Raw genomic sequence first — 25,913 nt, 5'->3', positions numbered from 1 at the left:
AAGGTATAATCTCGTGGGTTGAGATAAGGACAGTTTACCAGGACAACACAAGGAGAGAAGTTACAATAATAACAACAGTACTAGAAAAGGAATATACAAAACAAGCAATGTGCAATGCAATTGCTCACCACCAGGAACCTGACGCTCTACCGCTTCCCCTGCTGCGATACAACACGGACCCCCCCCCCCCCCCAGCCCACTCCCCAGTTATATACTGAGCATAACATCACATGATATGGAATAACCCCTTGACTAGTTCGGGTCAGCTGTCCTGGCTGTGCCCCCTCCCAGCTTCCCGTGAAAATTAACTCCATCCCAGCCGAACCCAGGACAATTAGTTTCAGACTATGACTCCAAGATGCTTGGCTGTGCCTTGTAAATTCAGTTTCTTCCACCCTAAGATCCTGAAATTAAGCAGGACACTTTCATGATAGCATACACCTGTTTCTGCCCAAAATTTCCTTCATCTGCCTTCTTTTTCTTTTACCTCCACTACCTCTTTCACACTCTGCTTTGTAAGATTGACCTTTTTCTAATTCTGACTGGGGACCTTAGAAACTTTCCACTCACAGCCTCGTGCAGAAATTAAAGATGACTGGTTTCACCTCAAACATGGCCATCCCATTGCGCCATGGCATTTCTACCAGGATGGTGCCTGTTGGGCTTTAATGTGCTTCGGATCTTGAGGAGCATGGCAGAGTTCTGATATTATGTAGCAAACTGTATATACCAAGCCATTCTAATAATAAAGCAGCTTCATAAGCTCACTCTGATCCATATGTACATGCAGACTAAGTCTGTAAATCTTCACTTTTTAAAAATTTTTTCCAGGATTTAACTTCACCTTTACAGAAATAGGTAACTTGAATTCTAAAGCATAGTGGGCCAAAACCATACCAACAAATCAAGCCTCAATAAACAGTCTTCTGAGTCAGCTTGCAAAGCCTGAAACACAAATACATATTTTTTAGTATTCCATCATCATACAGCAGGGAATTAGAGCAGCAGCACTGAAAAAATGTCCATTTAAAATCAAATTCTTCTATCTCAAAGTACACTTCCCCCTCCTCTGCCCACCCCAGACATATATTGCAGCAATTCACTTCTAAGTCACTGGTTCTACAATCTCAGCTATCAGTCAACATAGTCCAATAAAAGTTGCATCAGCTACTTTTCATAGGAGCACCAAAGACTTGTTTTGGAATACACAAAGAGTTTTTATTCATTTAATGTTCACTTCTTTTACGCATGTATAGGCTGAAGGCTGTGGCGTGGCCTTGGCTGAAGTATCTAGCATCATAATATATATTTATTGAAAAGTTTATTGATCAATGTCTGAATGCTTATCTTATTTTCTTTTAACATGCCCATTAAACAGCGTTTTGACATTCTTTTGGGAAAAAAAAAAACCAAACAACCCAAACAAACAAAAAGATGAGAAAAAAGCAATAGGTCATTAAAAAGATACTCGAGAATGCCTGCAGCAGTAACCAGCAGGCATAAGGGAAAACTCATTGTCAAGCATGATCTATGGAACATTGTTAAATTTACCTAAGAAAACTAGGAAGCAGACTAGTACACTATTAACCTTTTTAACATAAAACCTGATGGAATATAGGGCATCCTTTATACAATAAAAAGGCTAATTTAGCTTGTCACAACACAGAACTGAATTAATATGAAGTCAAAAGGCTCTCAATTTGTGCTATGAAATACAAATACTGGGTGATAGCCTAGCTATTGCTGCAATTCCATGGGATTTTCTTGCCTTGTCATGTAAAAATCAGATAGTAAGTGTGCATGAAAGAGATTACTGTAGTCAAATGAATGTAGAGCCACCACCAAAAAAAAAATCTGCTATACACTGTGACATTTCAGATCAGCCTTTTTTTCCTTTTTTTTTTTTTTCCCCCTCACAAAGCTGCATTAATAGGCCATTTATATTATAAAATTCCAGTTAATTAAAAAGCATTACTTTTTGGCAGATTTTTGATCTGCACGTAACTAGTTTCTTGTTTTACTGAGAACTGATAGCATTCCTTCTGGCCTACAAATGCAAACTGACCTCTGCCTCTACTATTTGTTTCTTATACACAAATTCTTAACAGCTGAAAAGTTATTGCATGTAAAATGCATGTATATATACACAAACATACACACACATATATGCAGCTGAATATATGCTGTATCCTATTCTGAGCCTAGACTGGCAGGTGGTCACGATGAACAACAGGGGATTCTTGTGAAAAATGTGAGACTCCTTGCTGTTGTATAGCAAAATTAATGAATACCTGTAAGACATGAAAAAAAGTAATACTTTAACATTACTTGAACTGAAACTTTGGAGACATAGTGATAGCGTATGTCCATACATTCTGTATGGTATGTCCAAATATTTTTATGGTTTTAATATTTTGTACCAGCTGTGAAAAACTGGTTTGCTGCTAGATGACTGTAAAAGTGAGATTTAGTAAATAACTATTAGAAAACTTATACTAACACTATGATTGAAATAGTAGACAAAAGTGTAGCCAAGTAATTAACTAGTAGAGGTAGTTGTAAGTTTTACCATTCTTTGCTCTTATGACTGGATGTTCCTGTACATTAGATAAGAATAATATTGAAACTGACCACATGTGATTGAAATTGCATTAAGCTTCAAGATCAAAGAACAACGACAAGAACAAAGACTTCAAGGACAGCCAACAGAATCTCAAATGGGTCAGTGGTCGTAAAAGCAGCCCTTCAACTCAGATGAATTCTTCATTGCGCGTGATCGGATGTAAGCAGTACTATGATAATCCATTAAAATAATTTGTATGTATATGTATACTAATCTGATTAATATGTAATTACGTTACTCTATATAACCTGTTTGTGCTGAAGCTGTGGCATGCACACTAGGTGGAATTATCCCCTGTGCATCCAGCGCTGCAATAAAGAATGCCTGCTTTCTAAAACTCCAAAACAACACTTAAAGAGTATTTCTTTACAGGCCATAAGTTTCGGTATCAATAGCTGATGATATTTTTCAGTTGCTTTCCTAAGCATTTGTGACACAAAATTTAATAGTTTATGTTGACGGGAACCCTCTAGAGATATGTTTTGTAAACTCTAGAAATAATCCCTCTTCACCTCTCCAGCTAACACAGTGGTTGATGAATTATAAAAATAAAGGTAAAATGAGTTACTAACTTATGTATGAAAGTTATATTTTACTGCTGCACAAATTAGTGGGAAACAATTGTTTTAATTTGCTTTGAAATGACACACTTCAGGAACTTTAGCCTGCTGTTTCCACCAATAACCATCACAGATGAGGGTCCAGGTATTTCAAGGTGAAATTATACTTCTGAACATTGCAGAGTGATGATTCAACAACTAATGTGTCTCCTTGATTTATTTTTTTTAACAGATCTTACTACAGAAAGGCTTGTTTGCTTTTTAATCACACAACTATTTGACAGCAAGGAATGTAAAGGGAAAGATGGCTATTCTTGATTCAAATGATCATATTCATATGCAAACAAACTTAGGATGCGTTATAAGGATGTTTGTTATTCAGCAGAACAATTCTCCTCTTTAAAACTGATGCTCAGCTAGTCAGGGAGAGGAAAGAATGGTAGGTGACTGAGGTGATTAATTACCATGAATAATGGAGAGGAAGTAAGCTTGAGTGAACAATGCCTGAACAATCAACAGGCTGAAATTACATTACATCCGGGCATTCAGTGAATAGATCATTTACAAGCAGTTAATAGATCACTACAGATCAGAATACTTCATTAATGATTTGCACATGGGAAAAAGGAGTAAGTTCACACCATCTATCATAGAAAATTAATATTTTGACTAGATGCGACTCTCAGTTTGTAGAATACATAACAAGAAGTTGCATATAAAGATGGTGTAACACATCACAACCACTCAGAAATCCCATCCTTGCCATCAGTCTGTTCTTCCTTTTGCCCAAATAGGATTTCACAGCCTTTGGTACTGAGATCTCTTCTGCCTGCTTGTGCATTTCTACTATTCCCTAATGTGCAGCATGATACTCATTGCAAAAGAAAACTCTCAAAGGAAAATGTCCTGTAAGTCTATGGTTTACTGGAATTTACAGAGACTGGTTCAGCCTTTTCAAGGACATTGGTAAGATCCCAACTTTTGGACTGTGGAGATGGCAGTTCACAGTCCTACCTTCTCATCCCGCACAGATATAGATGCATCTAAGCACTAATTATGCTTGTGCACAGTACAAATATGTGCCTTACGGTGATGCTTTTCTGTGCTCACCTTCAGCGTAAAAGCAGTAGCGTTCATGAAATTACTGTGTAGACCTGAAATGGCCTAGAACTGCTGGTTTATCGCATATATTTGGATAATCCAGCAAATGATACAGTATTCCACTACATCAATAATTACAATACACAGCATGTTTAGACAAAAAAGGGGGTGGGGGGGAGAGTAGGAAACAAAGAAAAAAATTAGGGGAAAAAAAAGAAAAAAATACCTGCTCTAATGTGGTTTGGCTAATGGGGTAGTGTTTGATTTGTAGGAAAAACTGTGATTCTCTAGGACTCTGAAGAGCTCTGCTAAGCACCCAACTTTGTGGGACTGGTACTCGAGCAGGTTAAGATGCTGTCCCTTAAGCAAAAATTATGAAAACAGATAAAAACAAAGGCATGTTATGATGAAGTTACACTTTCTTATAACCAGTCTAGCTTCAGTAGGATCACATGGCAGATTAACATGGAAAATACGAGGTTTTAAACAAGAATATATTTTGTCTACACTGGTAGCACAAAGAAACTTTCATACTCAGAGCACACATTTTGTGCATGTTCTGAAATGACATTTTGTTAATCTCATAAAAGATATATAAATGTAGGATAATCTTATGCTATAGGTTTTTAATCCAACAGACTAGCGCTGTTACAATGCAGTCTGGGAAAGGCTGAGCACACACACACTTAACACATACACAAACAGGTTCATAACTAAGGTATTTACATGATTCTTTTCATAAACACTGATAAAATAAAAGAAAAAAAAATTTAAAGGCCTTTGAGAGTTTTTCTTGGAATGTAATTACCATAAGTTTTTGGAAGGCTTCGTATCAAAAGAATCTCAGTAAAGACTGAGACTTATCTCTGGACCTTATCCGAAAGCAATCAAAGCAAATACTGTCAGAGACTACACTGCACTCCTACTTCAGGTGAACGCAAAGGCAAGTTCAACTTCATCAACAATAAAAGCAAAAGGAAATTTTCACTCTGTCGTGGTTTAACCCCAGCCAGCAACTAAGCACCATGCAGCTGCTCACTCAATCCCCCTCCACCCAGTGGGATGAGGGAGACAATTGGGAAAAGAAGTAAAACTCACAGGATGAGATAAGAACAGTTTAATAGAACAGAAAAGAACAAACTAATAATGATAATGATAACTCTAATAAAATGACAACAATAATAATAAAAGGATTGGAATGTACAAATGAGGCACAGTGCAATTGCTCACCACCCACTGATCGATGCCCAGTTAGTCCTTGAGCAGCGATTCTCCTGCCCCCACTTCTCCCAGTTTATATACTGGGCGTGATGTCACATGGTGTGGAATACCCCACTGGCCACTTTGGGTCAGCTGCCCTGGCTGTGTCCTGTGCCAACTTCTTGTGCCCCTCCAGCTTTCTTGCTGGCTGGGCATGAGAAGCTGAAAAATCCTTGACTTTAGACTGAACACTACTTAGCAACAACTGAAAACATCAGCGTGTTATCAACATTCTTCTCATACTGAACTCAAAACATAGCACTGCACCAGCTACTAGGAAGACAATCAACTCTATCCCAGCTGAAACTAGGACACAGTCAGAGGAAGGGCTTACATTGCTTAAATGACTGTTTGGAGTTGATTTAACCAATACCACAAATCAGATTTTTAAAAATTGCTTAATAGGAAAATAAAAGGGATGCTCATACATACTTTTCCCCAAAAGTCAATATATCCAAAAATGCCTATATGGTTCTTACCAGCCCATACTTAATCCTGCCATAGAACAAATACTATGATGAGGAGTTTTAGCTGCACATTAAACTGTGTTCCAGGAAAATGCAGTTGTAGACAGTCCAAAATCATTCTTTGAAAGCTCATTTCTTTACTAAGCCAAACCTTGACAGAATAGCCGTCTCCAAACCTGAGAATGATACATAGAAACAAAAATCCATTTCTCTACACTATGAAGACAAGAAGAACATTTGCTTCAGTTGATTTTCCTACAATTATGTCAAATAACATCATGTATGCCTACTGTATTATCACTGTGATTTTAGTATTATACTATTAACAATAGAATTTCAATGAGAAATTTGTTAAATTAATGATAACAAAGAGAAACAAAAAAATGTGTGTTATACTTACATTTTAATTACTACAGGATGTTTCACTATTCAATGTACCTGAGCTTATAATTAAACCATGTTTTAATTGCTATATTGGTTTGAACGGTTAGCAAAAAGCTATGAACATTACCAATCACAAATACAGAAGAAAAAGAAAGATTCTTTAACTTTTCTAATGAGAAAAATGGGCACGTAGCACTATTTTTTAAATCTTTTAATAAAGCTGCACATTCATATGCAGATTTCAGCAGAGTGAGTACAACCGCGTTTTACAAATATACAAAGGCAAGTATAGGGTTATTTAGGCAGACTGCAAAGTTAATGAATTTTCTTTAGCTCTATGGCCACACAATCTGTCTCCAAATAAGTTAGGAAATGAACTTCTCTTTCTCAACATACATGTGATAAAAGTTAAGTACAGGCAATCTAACCAACACATTATTTTTTATTAGATTTACTCACTGCTAATATTTAGTTGGGGAAGTTGCAATAAACCCATAAACACTGACATGGCAACCACATTCTTATGCACATTGCTCAAGCAATTTAAGTTACAATGCACTAGTTCCCAGAGCAAGGTGCAAGGGCAGAGCTCAGAAGAAAGACGGGGCAACACGGGGCTGCTGCTGTGTCCCTCGCCTCCCAGCCCTCCTTTGTAGCTACATGTCCTCCTTCACATGTGTTCACCTTCTAGGTTAATTGTAGGGAAAAAAGCAGCAGGAGCCAAGTCAGAAGAGCTCTCCCCTGCCGCTGCTGTTCCCTGTTGCTGGTGAGCAATGGAAAGGCAGAGCTGGTAGAGGGACAGGGAGCTTGGACTGCACTGCCCACATCCTCCCAGAAACCTGCCACTTCCTCAGTCTTCCCATTGACCACCACTCCCACATCCTTCACTCAGCATTACTTCTTCACTCTCCAGCTCCACAATTACTCATCACCAAATCCGCTACTCCAGTTCTTCAGTTTCTAGTGACTATCCTCTCTATCACTCCCTCATGCCAATACCCTCCTCTCCCATGTCTTTTCTGTGTACAACTTGTGATTCAGGGTAGCAGCTGGGTTAATTGGATCTGACAGGTGTGAAGCATATTTTCATGTGATCAAAGCAGAAGTACATATCACAGCACTATCATGCTGCCCTTTTCCAATATAAAAAAGTCTATTTTTTTAATTACATTTTGATTGATATTCTGTAGAAAGGACTATTCTGAGACATACATCCAGTTTAACCACTGTCTGAGCGAGTAACTCCCAGCAAAATATTTCACATGAAGCACCACTTGTTCCTCATCTATAATAGGTGTATAGCAACGTAAGGGCTTTAGCTTTTATTTTGTGTTGGATCAGAACCTCTGTTGGTATAAAGCAATAAGGTCATCATTGATTTCACAGCAAGGCAAGTTTCCACAATGAAAAATTCTAGACTGCACATTTTATTATATTAAGAATTTCACATAAATTCAAAACATGATTTCCAAAAATCTTCTCAGACAAGAATCCTATTTCTTTTTGTAAAATGAAACCATAGTGGCTACACTTTAGGTATGACAGTGGCAGCTTCTGCATAAAAAGTTGCACTGTATAAAAAGCCCCATTAAAAATAAATTATTGTAGGCTTTTTTGGTTTTCGGCGTTTTATTCTTTTTATTGCAGTCAAATGCAACCATTGAACTGCTTGAAACTGAGTAAGAAGAAACTTGGTTCCTGAAAGACATTATATGGATTAAATCATATTGGGTACAAGCTGCAAGGTACCAAATACTCGCTTGGCAGTGTGACCTGACAGATGAACAGTGCTGTTACACCAAAGAGATCCAGAATAAGGTAGAATCCAAAGCAGTGGCTGGCTGATTTGCTTTGCAATGATTTACTAACATGTACTAGATCTCTAATTAAAGGTTTTAAATGCGTAGCATCATCCCTGAAAAAATACACGTGACAATAAATAAAGATGTTGCGAAGATGGATATAGTTAGCAAGGATGTTCAATTTAGTTGACAGCAACGTGAGGTAACATTTGTCCTGGTTTCAGCTGGGATATAGTTAACTGTCTTCCTAGTAGCTGGTACAGTGCTATGTTTTGAGTTCAGTATGTGAAGAATGTTGATAACACTGATGTTTTCAGTTGTTGCTCAGTAGTGTTTAGACTATAGTCAAGGATTTTTTCAGCTTCTCATGCCCAGCCAGGGCACCTGACCCAAACTGGCCAACAGTGTATTCCATACCATGTGACGTCCCATCTAGTTTAGGAACTGGGAAGTGGGGAGCAGGGATTCGCCGCTCGGGGACTGGCTGGGTGTCGGTCGGCGGGTAGTGAGCAATTGCACTGCGCATCATTTGTACATTTCAATCTTTTTATTACTGCTGTTGTCATTTTATTAGTGTTATCATAATTATTATTAGTTTCTTCTTTTCTGTTCTATTAAATCGTTCTTATCTCAACCCACGAGTTTCACTTCTTTTCCTGATTTTCTCCCCCATCCCACTGGATGGGGGGGGGGGGGGGGGGTGAGTGAGTGGCTGCGTGGTGCTTAGTTGCTGGCTGGGGTTAAACCACGACAACATTTTACAAGAGATCATTGATTCTGATCAGTTTTCTGGCATCTCTACGCAACTACCATTGAACTACAGTTTGAAAAATGCTGGCTTATGGAGATGTTCAACAGTCTCATAAAATGAAATTGTTGTATGCAATGAAGTTTCCAAAGAAAAAGAATCAAAATTCTGATTAGCAAAGACAGAGAAGTATGTGCAACTTTGGTTTAACTCTAAATCGTAAATGGCAAAAACACCAGCACAGTACAAATAAAAAGCTTTAATTTTTTTTTCTTTTGGCTAGTTGAATTAGGATACTTCTATACCTTGATTTTATAATTCATTTTAGTACAAGAGCTCCCCATATAGAGTAAGCTGATCAGCAATAAACATTTCCCCTTGCTATAATCCACAAGCTGTTTTCAGTAGCAAACTGAGGCAATGGAAATTGAGTTGACCGTTTTTTTTCCCCACTGTTTTCCTCTCTGATTCAGACAATATAATTAATTCAGAAACCCAAAGTGGAATTACAGAGAAAAGCACAATCTGGTTTGATTAGCACTGTTAGGATCAAACCTTTAGTACCTGATAGTTCAAGACCTAAGGAGGGAAACATTATCATTAAAATGGTGTAAGTTGAGCCAGCACACCTGTTCAGCAGCCATCTGCTGCAAAAGAATCACCATCTCTTCAAAGCTATTCAACAAAGATATTTTCCACTGCTAATTTCTACCACATTACTTCAGCACCTGCATTTTTATTTGTGTATACACACACAAACCCCCACATATTCTGACAAATATTTTTCCTCTCTATGCTTCCTCTTCTCCCTCATCAAACTAGTTGTTCACACTTGACTTTCACCTCATTAGCAGTTCTGGGAGTATTACTTGTTGAGTGCTTTACCTACTAAAATGCCACCATGAGACTGAAACTAAAGTATAAATTCCCAGGCTGATTGTAAACTAATTAACTTGAGTATTAACAGCATCAGTTGCAGAAGCATGAGTTTAGCAAGGACTACCAAATGCATCCAAGAACTCCCCACCTTTAATTACATAGGTCCTCAAGCTAGCTGAGCAGCTCAAATAACAAGGGAACAAAAGGAACATAAAATGGCAAGAAGGAATGGAACAATTTCCATATCAGGAATTACTAAATAAGCGAAAACTTTTCAGCATTGAAGAAAGATGATGAGGTGATGAAAAGGGTTTTTTTTACAGAGCCCAGAATCGTGACTGGCCTAAGGAAGGTAACTAAGGAATGATTCTTCACTCTCCTGTTTCTTGTGCAAGAACAGGGGGCATCAACTTAAATTATAAGGAAGGCAATGCAAAATCAGTAAGAAGAAGTAATTTTCCTTACAGCACATAGGGAAACTGTACAACTCATTGGCACAGGATGTGCTGGATACCAGAACTTGACGTGAGTTGAATAAGAGATTAGATAAATTTATGAGGAGAAAAGAAAATAATCCACTAAGACCACCTCTGTCTTTGGAAGCCTCTAAGCAACAAACTGCTGTTGGATGGTTGAGCAACATGGAAAAGTTAACTTAATGTGCTTACCTTGTTCCTGTATTTTTCCCTCCTGGCCGCTGTCAGAGAGAGGATACTGGGCTAGACAGGTCTTTGATCAACCTCACAGTTGTTTCAGCATAAATATCACAAAGAGGATGTCAGCCTGGGCTAATCACCCAAATGGTTCCTCAGTTCTCAGATGGGTTTTGCAGTCTGTGATACAGTTCCACAGCTACACTGTCAGCAGTACAAAGACAGATAATATAAAACTACTTCAGATATGTGTCTACACAAGCTGCACTCACACACTAGAATAAAGTGTAGCCCGATCTATACTGATGAGGAAGTCCCCTGGCTGTTTTCCTGGTGCTCCTTCTAGCCTTGCAATGGGAATGGAAGTGGATTTAGTTGTCCAAAGGCTGAAAATTCTCATAAATACCAAGTAGAGGAGTGGCCACTTGGGGCAGATCAAGTAATAGTAACTTCTCAATGTTTCCTTCTGCCCATTCCTCAGAGGTCCTGGTTCACAGATTTGAATGGGGATGAGAAGTTGTTGAAATACAATGCCTTGTGGCCACACAGCTGAGCCTACACTTGGGTGGTCACAAGGGGTCCCTAGAGGTACTAACGAAGTGTTTACTTGAAGCTTGACCCATGAAAACGTGTTATCTGTGAAGGCTGAAAAAGGATGTCCATTATCAGCAGACTTCCATTTGCTTTAACAAAAAGCCAAAAACAAACAAACAAAAAACCCAAAAAAACAAAACCACAAAAACAAACAAACAAAATTTGTATTTTCATTTAAAACCCTTAAGAGTTTGCTTGGCCACAAATGAACAAAACCAAATGCAGAAACCACTGTTTTAACTTACAGCACGGTCTGGAATGACCAGTTCATTGAATTACACTCTTCTCAAAGCCCATTCACCATCTCTACTCTCCCTCAGTCAAAATTGCTGAATGTAACCTCAGGAAATCAAGAACATGGCCCTATTTCCTAAACCTTGATTAATAAGAAAAGCATCTGATAATCCATATGCTTTTTTTCCACTAATCAAAGATTACATTTCTCAGAGAACGTTGTGCTATATATACACATCAAAAAATTACAGCTCCCAGAAAGTTTATTGGTGGAAATAGAATGTACATATTTTATGTATGCACTAGTACGATTGATCAAAAGATTCCTTCAAAATGACATTACTGGATAACAAAATAAAAAAAAATAACGAGAATACTGGCGCTTCATGTCTGCAAGGAACCACATCTTTTAGAACATATGCCACAAATCAAAGACGGGGAATAATTTGTTACTGTGCTGTTTACCCCTCTGTTTTGGTTTACATTCATTTGCAGATAGATGTGGTTCTACTTTCCCTAAGTGAATAGGCCTCATCTAAACAAGCTAACTTAGTTATTCCAGTATGATTGCTGAAGCACAGGATACAGATTCAGGTCATTCCCCTTATAGCCCTAGACACAAGTACAATTTACAAAGAGAACAAAACTTGAACAACGCTGAAAACAAAACACTTTGAAAAATGTTGAAAAAAGAAACAAAAATTGAAATAAAATTATTAAAACAAATACATCACAGTTTAAGGGAATTTTAAATCACACAAATTTAATTATTTCATCCATTAAGTGGAAGGTAAGGACAATATCTAAGAATGAAAAAGGTTATTAAATTCAAAAGAGTTGCTTTGTTTTTTAAAAAAATGCTAAAAACAAATGCAAATATACTATCACTTCCAAATGTGAATTCCTCCTGCAATTATTCAGAACAACATCAGTGTTGCTGAACAGATAAACTTGATTAGGTGCAAACAAACAGACACAACAAATAAATTATACAATCTGTCTTCCATATACTATTCATAGATTGTTTCATCATTTTTTAATTGATTATGATTTTTCCAGGGTAACAATAGAAACATGAAAACAGTTATTAAAACAACAATAACACTTGTTCAAGTATATTGTACATACACTATTTGTTCACAGACACTCCAGGCTCTCATATCAAGCCATCTAAAGTTAATTTCTATATTCAGTAATATCATTGCCATAACAGTGACAGCCTGAGGTTATGAGCAATGCAGGGTACACCTTTGCCTTGCTCCCTGAACGTGAGCATTTAAGTACTCAGGCATGATTTCCAAACATGTGGTAAAAGCCTCAGAAAATCTTGTTAATTGTTTATACATGTGCACAGACAGATCTGTCTGTATACCAGCTTGTATGTTTGCACATACAGGCATCTGTATCAGACATGTGTTACTCTAGTATTATTTATATATTACATTTCCAGAGAAACAGGAACAGCAGCAATATAATTCTGTGCGAGGCTGATGGCGTGGCCCACAAAGAACCAAAACTGTTACCTCAAAGTACCTTCTGGGCCTCAACAGTGAAAAAAGCAGGAGGAAGCAACATTATCATTGTATTGCTATCACTGTTTTCTGGAGTACTGGGTTTTTAAGTGAATTTTAAAAAGAAGTAATAATCAGGATTTTACGCACTAAAATGTCTATTAAAAGGACCTTATCAACACTTCAAGGTCAAATTTTCAAGTTAAAAAGTGCTAGAATGGAGACCAGCTGTGAAACCAGAATTTAAATCACTGGTATATTTGCATTATGTAATAAGTTTTAATTACATCATGACATAGCATCTCTTCATGAAATCCCTATCATGAATGCCTTACAGGATGTACTGGAGGTACGTGCTCAGACAAGTGGCTTTATTTACTGCAATATCTAGAAAATGTTGCAAATAAGATAGCAAGCTGATGAGAAAAGGAAAGAAAGTGCTTCATGGTTCTGGTACAGCCCTGGGGGACTGAATCCTACCCTTCCACCCCAGTACACCTGTGTGATCTGTGGTAACTCAGACCATTTTTCACTACTGCTTCCCTATCTTGTTAAGGGCCCACCTTGAGACCTAGGGCTCCAATTTGCAGAAGGAATTTGTAGTACTTTCAGAAACACCCACAGCTACAGCTGAAGTTAACAGGCATTGTACTTTGAATGCAATGTTAAACAAATGGAAAATTTTTAGCTATAAACTGCTCAGATTGACTACGCAAACCCATTTAACTTTAGCATCATGCTTCAGTTACTCCTCTATAAAATGGGAATAATTATTTCAAATCCTGTTTTCCAGTAGTACTGTGGAAAACACAGATGTTGATATTTATGAAGCCCTGCTCCAGTGAATGCTGATAACACGGTATTTAGAGACAGGTGTGAAAAATGTAAACCAGTACACAGATCACATACTAGGGAAAGAGAAGAATGTGAAATCTTAATTAGCTGCTGCTCATTGAATGAACAGGTACACAGATACAACGCAGCGTCCTGTGGAAAACACAGTATAAAATGACAAAAAAAATGCCTTGTAATGCACACGCACAGTAGGGCTGAATTAGTATTGCACAAAGTTTTATAAGAGTGCAAAAATATTGCTCATTTCTGAACTCTCAATCTGTGTGTTTTTAAAATTGTAAGAACTCTTTTTCTTCAAGCTTTTCCCTGGGAAGATAAACTAATAGCTATATTACATGAATACACATCCACTGCCTTAATACATTTTTCATGTACAAAAGGAATTTGTTTTCTAGTCAACAGGAATAAAAATAATATTCACTTCTATATTTTATGGCATGTAAGAAACTTACTGCTAGTATATCTGTTTGTATGGTAACACTGTCTCCACTGAAGGCTGAAATATTGATGAGATCTTTAAACTTAATCCTCTCTTTTCCATTTAAGAAATCTACATGTGTGAGTTTGAGAAAAGCAAGAAAATATTCTCAGTCAACCTTTAAAAAAAAAAAAAGGTAAAGTGTAAATAGCTTGCTAACACATTTTCCATTCTAACTCTGCTATAACAAATGGATTAGTTGTTGGGTACTTTAATCAGATGGCTTGCTGATAAAATTTGAGCAGAGATTTGATGTGTGTCCAGCACTTGAAAAATTGGTATGGGTTTTTCAGCTATGAGAAGTCTGTCCAGATGGCCCTAGAACGAAGGATAGTATTCAAAATGTTGTTCCCAGAGGATTGGCCAGCTGTATCTAACATGGAAATGCTTTTTAAAAAAAAAACATTAAGTATCATGGAGAATACTGGAGAGAGCATTTAAATGTAATCCATTCACAATTTAGAGTAATTGACTCAGTTGGCAGGAGTCTTCTAAATTAGGTTTTAAGGGGCACAACTGCTAACACATCTATCTCATACAAACTACATCTAGAACCAAGATGCTGACTTTTTCGAAATTGCCCTTCAGTTCTTTCTTTCCAGCTAAAACCTTTCTTGGCATTATTTAGAAATTTGCCACCTGCAACAAAAGGCCTTTCTAAAGAAGTCCAACACTTACTATTCTACTGAGAAACATTTGCGGGTACTTTAAATCTGTTTAAACATAGATAAATATAGTCAGGGCTCAACAGCTGGGATTGGAAACCCAAACACCTACATTTGTAGTGAGAAGACATTTTTGGATGAGCATTTTGTAACAGGCTTGCACAAGAGCTGGAAAATTCAATCAAGTCTCACGCATTAGAAGCAGCATCACTTTTTATATGCCTATGAAGCTTTTATGCTTCACATTAGCATCTTCCTGGAGCTCACCCATACCCTTCATTGCAGAATTTTGTACCACCATCTGACAAAGCTGTATTTAGTCCAAGATTACTGTCTTTCACATCTGCCAAGGGCTGAAAGTGTAGTGAGAGGGAAAGCTGAATCCTTGAAACTTCCCACCTGTCATGGTTTAACCCCAGCCAACAACTAAGCACCACGCAGCCACTCACTCACTCCCCCCCCCATCCAGTGGGATGGGGGAGAAAATCAGGAAGAAGAAGTGAAACTCGTGGGTTGAGATAAGAACGGTTTAATAGAACAGAAAAGAAGAAACTAATAATAATTATGATAACACTAATAAAATGACAACAGTAGTAATAAAAGGATTGGAATGTACAAATGATGTGCAGGGCAATTGCTCACCACCCGCCGACCGACACCCAGCCAGTCCCTGAGCAGCGATTCCCCGCCCCCAATTCCCAGTTCCTATACTAGATGGGACATCCCATGGTATGGAATACACCGTTGGCCAGTTTAGGTCAGGTGCCCTGGCTGTGTCCTGTGCCAACTTCTTGTGCCCCTCCAGCTTTCTCGCTGGCTGGGCATGAGAAGATGAAAAATCCTTGACTTGGTATAAACACCACTAAGCAACAACTGAAAACATCAGTGTTATCAACATTCTTCACATACTGAACTCAAAACATAGCACTGTACCAGCTACTAGGAAGACAGTTAACACTATCCCAGCTGAAACCAGGGCACCACCACAGCAGAAAAGCAAAATTAACAGGGCTCCAAGGAAGACCCATTAAGCCTTCATCACACATGCATCAAAAAGTTGATCATAATCTAGACTTCACAGGCTGGAATGGTACTAAAGGAAAATCAAATAAAATAATTCTGAAGATTTCCATCAAGACAAACATAATTGCCAGGAAGGGAAGAAAAAAAAAAATCATTTTAGTGGACATAGCTACATTTAAAAGAGGAAAAAAATTCTTGAGACACGCTAATGTAATCGCATGCAATACCAAAATGTGCTCCTAATGTTATTTCTTACAAAACGGGACTCATTCTATCATAAAAAAAAGCTGTATGAAAGTTTTCTTTGGTTTAAGTGTTCGTACAGTGTTTAGATTTCTCTCCTTCTTCCAATCTTCAAAGCTAGATCCGGTCACTTGTACTTGATTTTAAAATATTTGTTCAATTTGATTTGTAGAAACAAACTGAAGACTGACTAAAGTGTATCCAGAGCTGCTTATAAATAAGAGCAAATTTAAAAAAAAAAAAAAGCTGTAAAATCTAACAGAAAAACCACAATAATCTACAACTATGGTCTCCATTAATTTTAGTACTGTTCTTGCCTGTTAATGTAAATACGTATATTACTAGCATAATTCATTCACACACATAGCACACAAAAGCACCATCAAAACCCAATTTTTATGGTACAAGTAATTTAGATTAAATCAGATGCAGCAAAATCAGTTTTGTTTATGCTTTCCTTCACTTACATAGCTTCATGGAAGAGTTTTGTTAAACAAAATATAAGGTGATGGAGTTTTTACTGTGAGCTAGTGCCAGGGACAAACACATTAGACAGTGCTAATTGCCGAAAAACACTGAAAAATAGAACTGACTAGTGACTGTATCAGTAGAGGTGGCTGTTAAGGAAAGTGTTCTTCTGCCAGTAGGTGCTTCCTAACAGTGTATTTAGAAAACTTTACGGTCTATCGCTTTAGAAGGAGCAATGTTTTCCTCTGTATAGCAGCAAGAATGACAAGGCTATTAAATCACAGGGAGGGAAGGAAAATGGGAAGGAAGGAGAAACTCAATAGTTTTTCAACTCCTGGAAGTTTTTCAGGATGTTCACAGGTGGAGTAGAAAGCGAGAAAATTAAAAGATTAAAATAATTTAAAGCTTAAATTATTTGAATGGTTTTCTTTGGAGTAATAAATAAAAGAATCCTGCTTCTCTTCTCCTTTCCCATCTCATGTAGATGCAGAAGTCCTCCATAAGGTACATGGTAGCATATCTGGAAATTATCTTCAAATAAGTTCAGAACACGAATTACACAGGGGTACTGAGTTTCTTAATCTCCTAACAATTATTTTATTTATTAAGTGTGTGATAGCCTGAGGTTTATGATGGAACACTGTATCGGCAAGTATTGGAGGGAAGTTTGGAAGCTAGAGTAAGCAACAAAATGACAGAAGTGGAGGGACAGTCTTTGGCTTCTCCCCAGCACTTATCAAAAGTTTTCCAAAGCAAGCATGAAAATAGCTTTACTGTATAGTTAATTAAAAAAAAAAAAAAAACCATGAAAAAAACCAAAACAAAACCAAAAACCAACCCCAAAACCAAAAACCTAACAGCTGTGTGTGTATGAGGTTTTAAGACTGCTCTCTACTGTGGCTTTGCTCCCAGAAGCCAAGAAAATTAATTAGGCAGTCAGAGCAAATTCAGACAACTGCTCGATTTTAATTAAATCCTTTGATAAAGCTAGTGAAGAATATTATTTTTTCCTAATAAAGGGTTCTAAAGTTTTAGAAAAATTCAATACGCTCCTGAACAATAAGTATGCAAAATTTGGACACTAAATCAATCAATAAACTAGGTGTTAAAGGGATTTTAGTCCTGCCTTAAATGGAAAATCTCAGTGCAGCTTCAGCTACACAGCTTCTATGGAAAACCTCAGCAACATTGGTATCCAGTGCATATATTATCCCACATGAATGCCACTGACATACATTAAAGAACTGTCATGGTAATACAAGGAACACAAACCTGCCAATACTACGAAATATTCTTAACATAGAGAAGGTGTGCTTTTTTTAAAGTTACAATGATTTTAAACAAACAATTGCTAGGAATATGACTGCCAAACACTCTTATCATGACCTTGCTTTGGAGAATTTAAGAGGCACACATACAGTCTTGATTCTTGAATGGCTGATCTGTGAATTTCTTGATATCTTCAGAGTTAATCTGAAGACACTTCCAGTATGTCATATAGTTTATTCTTTTGTATCGATTTGCTTACTGTGATCTGAAAGAGGTGTATCTACAGAGACAGTGCAGCAAATTGAGAAATAACTGTCCTACTTACATGAATATGGTGCATACTTATGAGTATACTTATAATGTCTTGCTTCCTTATGAAAAGATGCTGCTAAAGGAAACATCTGCAGTGTCAAAACAATGACAAAGGCACTGAGAAGATAAAAGTGAAGCTAGCCTTTCTGGAATGTCTGATTTTGCCCTCTCAAGGTCAAGCTGAGAAGACAGAGACACATACTCACTTGAGGACCTGAAACAAAAAGGCGAGACCCACATTTATCCAAGCTAACTTTATGCACTTAACTGATGTGTTTAAGTAATACCATTCTTCCTTATTAGGGGACACGCACATCTTCAAAAAGCAGTTTTGCCTGTCCAAGGTCTGCATTGCCCTCTACAGACATCTGTCTCTCTTACTACAAAAGGAGTAACGGCTGCCTGCACTTCTGCTGAAGTCCTCCAGCTAGTGGGACAACAGGCCACTCTTATGTTATGAAATTTGGGAATAAGAGACGGGATGGCAAAGACAAAGAGCTAGATATAAAAGAAGCAGAAACTGCTGAAGAACAATCGACTTCTCGTGCCTCCAGAAATTGAGGCAACTCCCTCTGAAAGATATGCAAACGTGAAAAGAAGGCTATGATCACACAGAACAATCAGAAATATAGATGCAGACCTCAATTTTTTTCCACTATCCAGCTTGTAAGATCTCTAGCTGAAAGTTTGTCTCGATGAAAAAAAACCTTGGAAGGAGAGAGCTTATTAAAGTAAATGTGAATCAGGCCCATCATGCTAATGTAGCTGCAAAACAAGGGCCTACAGTTCTACCCAAAGGGAAGGACAGAAAGCCAAAAGCGCCCTCAAGGGACAAGAAGTTATCTGAGACACAGGTAACTTCTGACCTATAACCACGGCAGACAGCAATTCCAAAACATTTCTGTAGAGCTTGTTTACATTGTCAAATATATCTGCACCTAAGAGTGCTAAATGCTGACCTAGTACAAAGCAGTGTAGCTTTGCCGCTTGTAAACGAGCTGTATCATTTTACACAGCTGAGTGTCATAAAAATCCTACTTATTACTGAATGTAAATGTTCTAGCTGTCAGTTGCAGCAACTTTCCCCTCAGCTTCTGATGCTGTTTCCATTGCAGTGGTTTGAGCCCATCCTCTGAACAAACATCCTTATTAACAGATATTAAATTAACTCATGAGCAGAGTTCAAGCAGAAGAGACTTGTGCACACCAGGAAAAGGACGCAGAACACATAGCATAAATACCTGCAAATTGCCAGTGAATTTGGTAGGAAGCAGAGATGGTTCAAAATACATTGCCTTACTGGCTGCTGATCTGTTAAAATCGCTTCTTCCTGTTAAAAGAAATCCTCACAAGGAACCGAAGTGTATTTCATCTCAACATGTTGAATTCTCACAACGTATTTCTCAGGTTGAGTGCAGAAGTGCTTCATTTTAGATACAGATCTGTCTCTTTCAATTACCAGTGCAGACTACAAAGCATTTTAGCAATGCCATATGTCAATTTAGCCTGCTAAGATATCCTAATTGGCTCTTTTTTAACTTCAGTGATGGCAGGAAAAGAAAGATGTGCTTAGCAGTCATAAGTATTTATGCCTTGGCACTACTAAAGTGTCTAGCCAGCTCTTAGATTGAATGTAGCTGCAGAAGGTTTGATGTTGACATAAAACACCTGGTTTTAATGTGCTGGGGAGAACCAAGACACTTGAAACTTCGATTGACCATAATAGCAAGCTGCATGCAGAGGGCTTCACATTCTTCCATACAACAAAATAAAGTGGTGAAAAAAAAAAAGAGATTAAAACAATAATAGTGAAAACAGAAAACATTATTTATACCTAACTTTAATTAAAGTGGAAGGACTCTGGACAGCTGCAAAAACAGGTACACAAAACCTCTGACTTTAAAGGCAGCAGTCCAAATTGTAACCCTAGTCAGTATACACCTAAAGTTATTACCATATAACAGCCAGAAGAGAGCCCTAAAACAGAATTTATTTTTTAGTCCAGAACTAATTGGACAATTCTGGCCACAATACAAAGGTTTTATTACCACAGGCACATACCTGATAAGCAGTCTCAGAAACGCCACTGTGTGAGAGCCATGAACTCTGTTATTCCCAGGAATATCTGTTTGCCTCTTAGTACATACCCCTAAAAAGTAGTTACCCTTAGTCTGACTGCCAGATAGAAGATGATGCAAACCACTATAATCCAAACAGAATGTAGGACATGGAAATGCAGCTGAACAGAAAAGCAGGATCCTTGGTAGATATGACTGCTTCAGATGATAAATAATAACTTTGACTTGTAAAGCTTAGAGCAGATGGGCTGCCATTCTACATATTATACAGGATTTTGTGAGCAGTACTTCTAAAGCACCGCTTTAGACATAGGACATCAGTCAGGCCATATCCATCATCTCAAAAAGGAGTCAAAGTTGTTTAATGTTCCTGGAATTCACTGCATGCACACCCCAGCCTTCTGAGATAGCTACGCAAGAGTTGTCTTCTGTGCCTCAGCCATGTGCCAGTCCAAATTAAAGTACTTTTACTGAACAAGCATGGCAATTAAGTACCCTCCTAGGAACAATTTCCTTAAAATAGGACAGGGATACGGTGAAAACTGCTAAACCACTATACTTGAGAGAGATAGGGAGAGGGCTTGCTAACACATCTTCCCACGAATTAGGAAGTTATCTGAGTCTCTTTGGAGTGCAGTAACTCCTAATGCTCCCCTTGGCATAACACTCCTCAGCTGTGGCAAAATAACAAAAATGTAGGCCTGTATGGACAGTTAATACAATTTCACTCCCCCCTCCCAAAGTTAACCATTGTCTCTGAAAATTAAGTAAAGTAAACAGATTAATTTTTACACAGGAAACCATCTCTATACCTTATGCACTTATTTGCTGATATGCATGAAGATTCACTTCACAAGAAAAGTTCCTTTACTTATACAAGTAGCCTTTGAAAGAATCTCAAATAAATCTCCAATGGCCTTCAGCAAATAGTATAAATAGAATAAAATAATTTCTCCTTCCTCCACCCTGGCACAACAATGTCTTACTAATTAGAAATTAAATGTGTGCACTATCACTGTACTTGTATCTGCTTGAAGTCATTCATTTGTAGAGATAAATGAGTAATTAGTAACAATTTGATGGATTTGTTAGTTTGTTCACAGCATATTAGTAATGAGACCACAGCTCTATTCTGTTTAGCTGGTGTTTGACAACTAAGGGTTCTTAATCTGGACTGAAAAGTCAAAGCACACTGTTTCCTGAAAATCACTCAATTTAATTCACAATGCATAACTTGGGTTCCCTAAATGAATGAGCTGGTAAGCACCTAGGTATCAAATACAGGTATGTGATTTTCAAGATTCAGCTTCCATAATAGAATACTAGAAACTTTTGAGACCATTCTTCCATCAGTAATATAGCACACACATGTACAGAGACAACAAATACATTTTGAGAACATCTGAAAAAAATTATTGTTAATATCTAGAAAATATTGAGGGAAGAAGTTTTGCTGCATTCTTTTATTGATTCGTCTATGTTTCAAATCTCATCTGGCCAAAATACTACAATGATGTTTTGATTAACGAGTTCTGTCTTCTCTGGACATGTTTTCATGATCTCTCCCTCATTTAAAGCCATTTTATATATAATTATACATACTATACTATATTCCCTAAGGGAACATTTAATTTATACCATTTTACTGTAGATGTTACAAAACGTTATTGATGTTTCCTCCATTAAACTGATATACAAATAACTCTATCAGAGAATTGACAAGGTATTTAATGCAGATAGACTCTTCTAAGAGGACGGGGTCACTCCTACTATTTCCAATAGTGCATAAAGAGAATAGTTGAGACATCTGTCTTTAGGTTGCCATGGCATACTCTTTTCATACGCTGATGCAATACAGAAACCTTAACAAAATCAGAAAAGGGTTTTTCACTCCCACCTCCCTCTGTAAGGATTTGTAAAGTGGGCAGCTGCAAAAGGATAACCTGGTGTTCCAAGCAAGAAGTGTCACTGCAACATTGAATAGAAAGAGCATAGAAAAGGAAGAATTCATTCCATCATTTTTTCTGTGCCTCCAGTCCCCTTGAGCCACATTCTACTCCTTGAAAATTAAATATAGAAAATATTTAGGATTTACGCAAGTTCAATTTTCACAGGCAGGAAAGAATTGCCATAAAATGCCAAGACACGTTCCGCATTTCACACCAGGGTGAGCATACCTTCAGAATATGCTCTTCTGTTCTCAGCTGACAGCAGGTAAGGGGAGAGAACAGGAATATGCTGGCTGCTGGAATAAGGGTCTTACCTGTGGGATGTCAGCACAGCTGCACAGCCATCCTGAACTTGCTTCAGGATGGTTTTCCAAAGGTAGCTTCTAGAGCAGGGATCCATCCCAGAGCTGGGCACATCCTACAGGAAAAATGAAAATGACGATACAGCAGCATAGGAAAAACATACCACACCTCCAGCCCAGCATAAAGAATTAAAAAAACTTACAAGAAAATCATATCTTTTTTCTCTTACAAAGCCACATTTTCAGGTCACTTAAAAGACACCTTGATCAGTTTTTTCCTTTAACACATGCAGTTTCATTTCTAAATTTACAGCAGGCACTTTTTATTAAAGAAATTTATATATAGATAAATGTTTATATAATAATTTCAATATTGTTTATCATTACACATATATATGTTTAATAATATATATTCACATATACTTTTTTTAATAGGAAAGACTTGCAGGTGTTTTTCCTCACTTTCTGGGGGGTTTGGTGCCTGTTTCTCCCCTACATGCACACCTGCCATGAGCACAAACAAGTGGAGAAGTCCTGTAACGCCTGGATGCCTGCACTGCTCATCCCACAGCCAAATGTGGATAGTATATTTGGATTCAACATCTTCCACCAGTTACTCCCAGAGTCCCTTTGAGAGGAACTCTCACCCACAGTGGAAAGAATCCACAGGATTAAGTAACAACCCAGTCAGTACTGCCCAATGCAAACCACCTGGCAAACCTATTTCCCACTCGGGTGGCTTTCATGGAGAAAGAAGTGTAGCTACAAAAACTACATTTCCCCTTCCCATCTAATCCTGCTGTCCTCACTAAATGAAATTCTGACTTCATCTACTCATGGCAGCAGAAGGAATGATATCTGATTGTCAAAAGACAGTCTCTGTCACTACAAAACTAGGGAGAAGCAAACTCTTCCAGTTCCTTTTTATACTATGGAATTTCATGATGGGTGTCAGCACCTATTAGGGTGGTATGGCCTTGACCAATGTATTTGGAGCAATAAATCCCAGCTGAAACCTGGAAGAAAAGTTCTCAAGAAACAAAGAAAACAAAACATGCAGTTTAATGCTGATTTTGGTGCTTAGCTACAAATGGCAGAGGTGGCAAAGAATTCGGTTCAGTCTCCTATTAGCTAACAAAGAAAATGTAAAAGGCAATAAAAATAAAGCAATGCACGCTATTAGTTAAATTAATAGCTATAATCCTGGATGCAATCTCGAAGCAGGTGTAGTGGTTTACACTGATGTTTTTGCTTTCAGACAAAAAAAAAAGCCTTTTATAATACTAAATAACTCCTTCAAAATCTGATAGCTTTCTAAAGACAGCCAAATGTTTTAAAGCATTTGACATGTTTAGATACTTTTCTTTCCTCTTGTCATTACATATGCAATAGTCTGTACCTTGCAGCAAGAAGTGGGTTGAAATGGATACTTGCAGTAGCATGCTGTCATAAAGACATTAAAAAACAGTTGGAGGATTTTCTAAGATCAAGAAAAAGCACTGATTTAAGCTTATCCCCCCCTTTTACTAAATGAACCAGGGTCAATTTAAGCATAAAATGTAAATAAAATAATTCAGCTCAGAAGTGAGGCAATGATAGGAAGTTAGAAGCAGCAAAATGTGTCTGATCTTCTGAACCATGAACCCCATGAGAACACTAGTTTTATCTGGTTCTACTTAGCCTGTGATCTACTACTGGAAGCACTGGTTTGCCTCCCAATGCTGGGAAGCAGATTCCCTCCCTCTGACAGTTCTGAAAGGTTTATTCCACTATTGAACTGGATTAGCTCTTCCCAGCCAAGCCTTTAGAAAAGGATGTTCAATCTTCTCTAGTGAAACAATAGGCAATGATAAGAAAGAGAATGCAGTGCCATAATGATGCGGTTCCCAAAGCTTTGTAATTCCCTGATCTTCAATACAAAAGGCATTGTTTAAACTGGAACGGCCAGTTTCAGGCCTAAATGAACAGTAGGATGCAAGCGCCAAAACAACATGTGATAAGTAATTCAAATTAATATAATTCCGGAGTATTAGTTTGATTGTGTGATTTGTGAATCCAACAAAAATACAAGAACTAGCCAGATTTATTAAGCATGACGTAGCAAGGAAAAAGAATATCCTGAAAAAGATGGGTCAATAATTAGTAACACCAGCTCCAAATTACTAATTAAAGTAAGAATCTTCCTTCTTAAGGAAGCCAGTAGAATTGTTCATATATATTTTTGTCATGTTATATACAAAGTAGAGAATACATAAAGCATTAATATATTTTACATTAAATTATTTTTTTCTTCTTCTACATAAGGAATCTTAAAAAAAATTACATATCCATTTAGGCCATGGGATGCTACAATTGCATCTACGTGTGTTTAGAGCCCCCCCCCTTTTTTTCCTGCTCAACCAAATACTCCAAGGAGAAGAAAAAAGGAAAAAAAAGGGGGGGAAAAAGGGGGGGAAAAAGGGGGGGAAAAAGGGGGGGAAAAAGGGGGGGAAAAAGGGGGGGAAAAAGGGGGGGAAAAAGGGGGGGAAAAAGGGGGGGAAAAAGGGGGGGAAAAAGGGGGGGAAAAAGGGGGGGAAAAAGGGGGGGAAAAAGGGGGGGAAAAAGGGGGGGAAAAAGGGGGGGAAAAAGGGGGGGAAAAAGGGGGGGGAAAGGGGGGGAAAAGGGGGGGGAAAAGGGGGGGGAAAAGGGGGGGGAAAAGGGGGGGGAAAAGGGGGGGAAAAAGGGGGGGGAAAAGGGGGGGGAAAAGGGGGGGAAAAGGGGGGGAAAAAGGGGGGGAAAAAGGGGGGGAAAAAGGGGGGGAAAAAGGGGGGGAAAAAGGGGGGGAAAAGGGGGGGGAAAAAGGGGGGGGAAAAGGGGGGGGAAAAGGGGGGGGAAAAGGGGGGGAAAAGGGGGGGGAAAAGGGGGGGGAAAAGGGGGGGGAAAAGGGGGGGGAAAAGGGGGGGGAAAAGGGGGGGGAAAAGGGGGGGGAAAAGGGGGGGGAAAAGGGGGGGAAAAGGGGGGGGAAAAGGGGGGGGAAAAGGGGGGGGAAAAGGGGGGGGAAAAGGGGGGGGAAAAGGGGGGGGAAAAGGGGGGGGAAAAGGGGGGGGAAAAAGGGGGGGGAAAAAGGGGGGGGAAAAAGGGGGGGGAAAAAGGGGGGGGAAAAAGGGGGGGGAAAAAGGGGGGGGAAAAAGGGGGGGGAAAAAGGGGGGGGAAAAAGGGGGGGGAAAAAGGGGGGGGAAAAAGGGGGGGGAAAAAGGGGGGGGAAAAAGGGGGGGGAAAAAGGGGGGGGAAAAAGGGGGGGGAAAAAGGGGGGGGAAAAAGGGGGGGGAAAAAGGGGGGGAAAAAGGGGGGGAAAAAGGGGGGGAAAAAGGGGGGGAAAAAGGGGGGGAAAAAGGGGGGGAAAAAGGGGGGGAAAAAGGGGGGGAAAAAGGGGGGGAAAAAGGGGGGGAAAAAGGGGGAAAAAGGGGGGGAAAAAG

The 25,913-nt window shown here is 38.5% G+C and overlaps 1 protein-coding gene and 1 long non-coding RNA gene across 2 annotated transcripts in view; both read right to left on the bottom strand.

The window, feature by feature from the left end:
• Window positions 1-834: 834 nt before the first annotated feature.
• Window positions 835-25,913, bottom strand: part of ABCA13 (ATP binding cassette subfamily A member 13) — a 160,443-nt gene continuing 135,364 nt past the window's right edge. Inside the window, 6 exon segments of the mRNA XM_069778573.1 lie at window positions 835-2,291; window positions 4,511-4,560; window positions 4,563-4,644; window positions 6,082-6,187; window positions 19,798-19,891; window positions 22,472-22,574. Coding sequence (XP_069634674.1) covers window positions 2,202-2,291; window positions 4,511-4,560; window positions 4,563-4,644; window positions 6,082-6,187; window positions 19,798-19,891; window positions 22,472-22,574 — 525 coding nt within the window. The 3' untranslated portion in view covers window positions 835-2,201.
• On the bottom strand, window positions 8,023-9,067 carry LOC138684557 (uncharacterized). Its single transcript, XR_011323805.1, has 2 exons — window positions 8,960-9,067; window positions 8,023-8,411 (listed from the first exon to the last, which is right to left on the bottom strand). It is a non-coding gene; the product is annotated as an uncharacterized lncRNA (long non-coding RNA).

The sequence above is a fragment of the Haliaeetus albicilla genome, chromosome 3 (assembly GCF_947461875.1).
Source record: "Haliaeetus albicilla chromosome 3, bHalAlb1.1, whole genome shotgun sequence".
Lineage (NCBI taxonomy): Eukaryota > Metazoa > Chordata > Aves > Accipitriformes > Accipitridae > Haliaeetus > Haliaeetus albicilla.
Note: the sequence above shows the minus strand (reverse complement) of the source record. Positions and strands in the feature narration are given on the sequence as shown.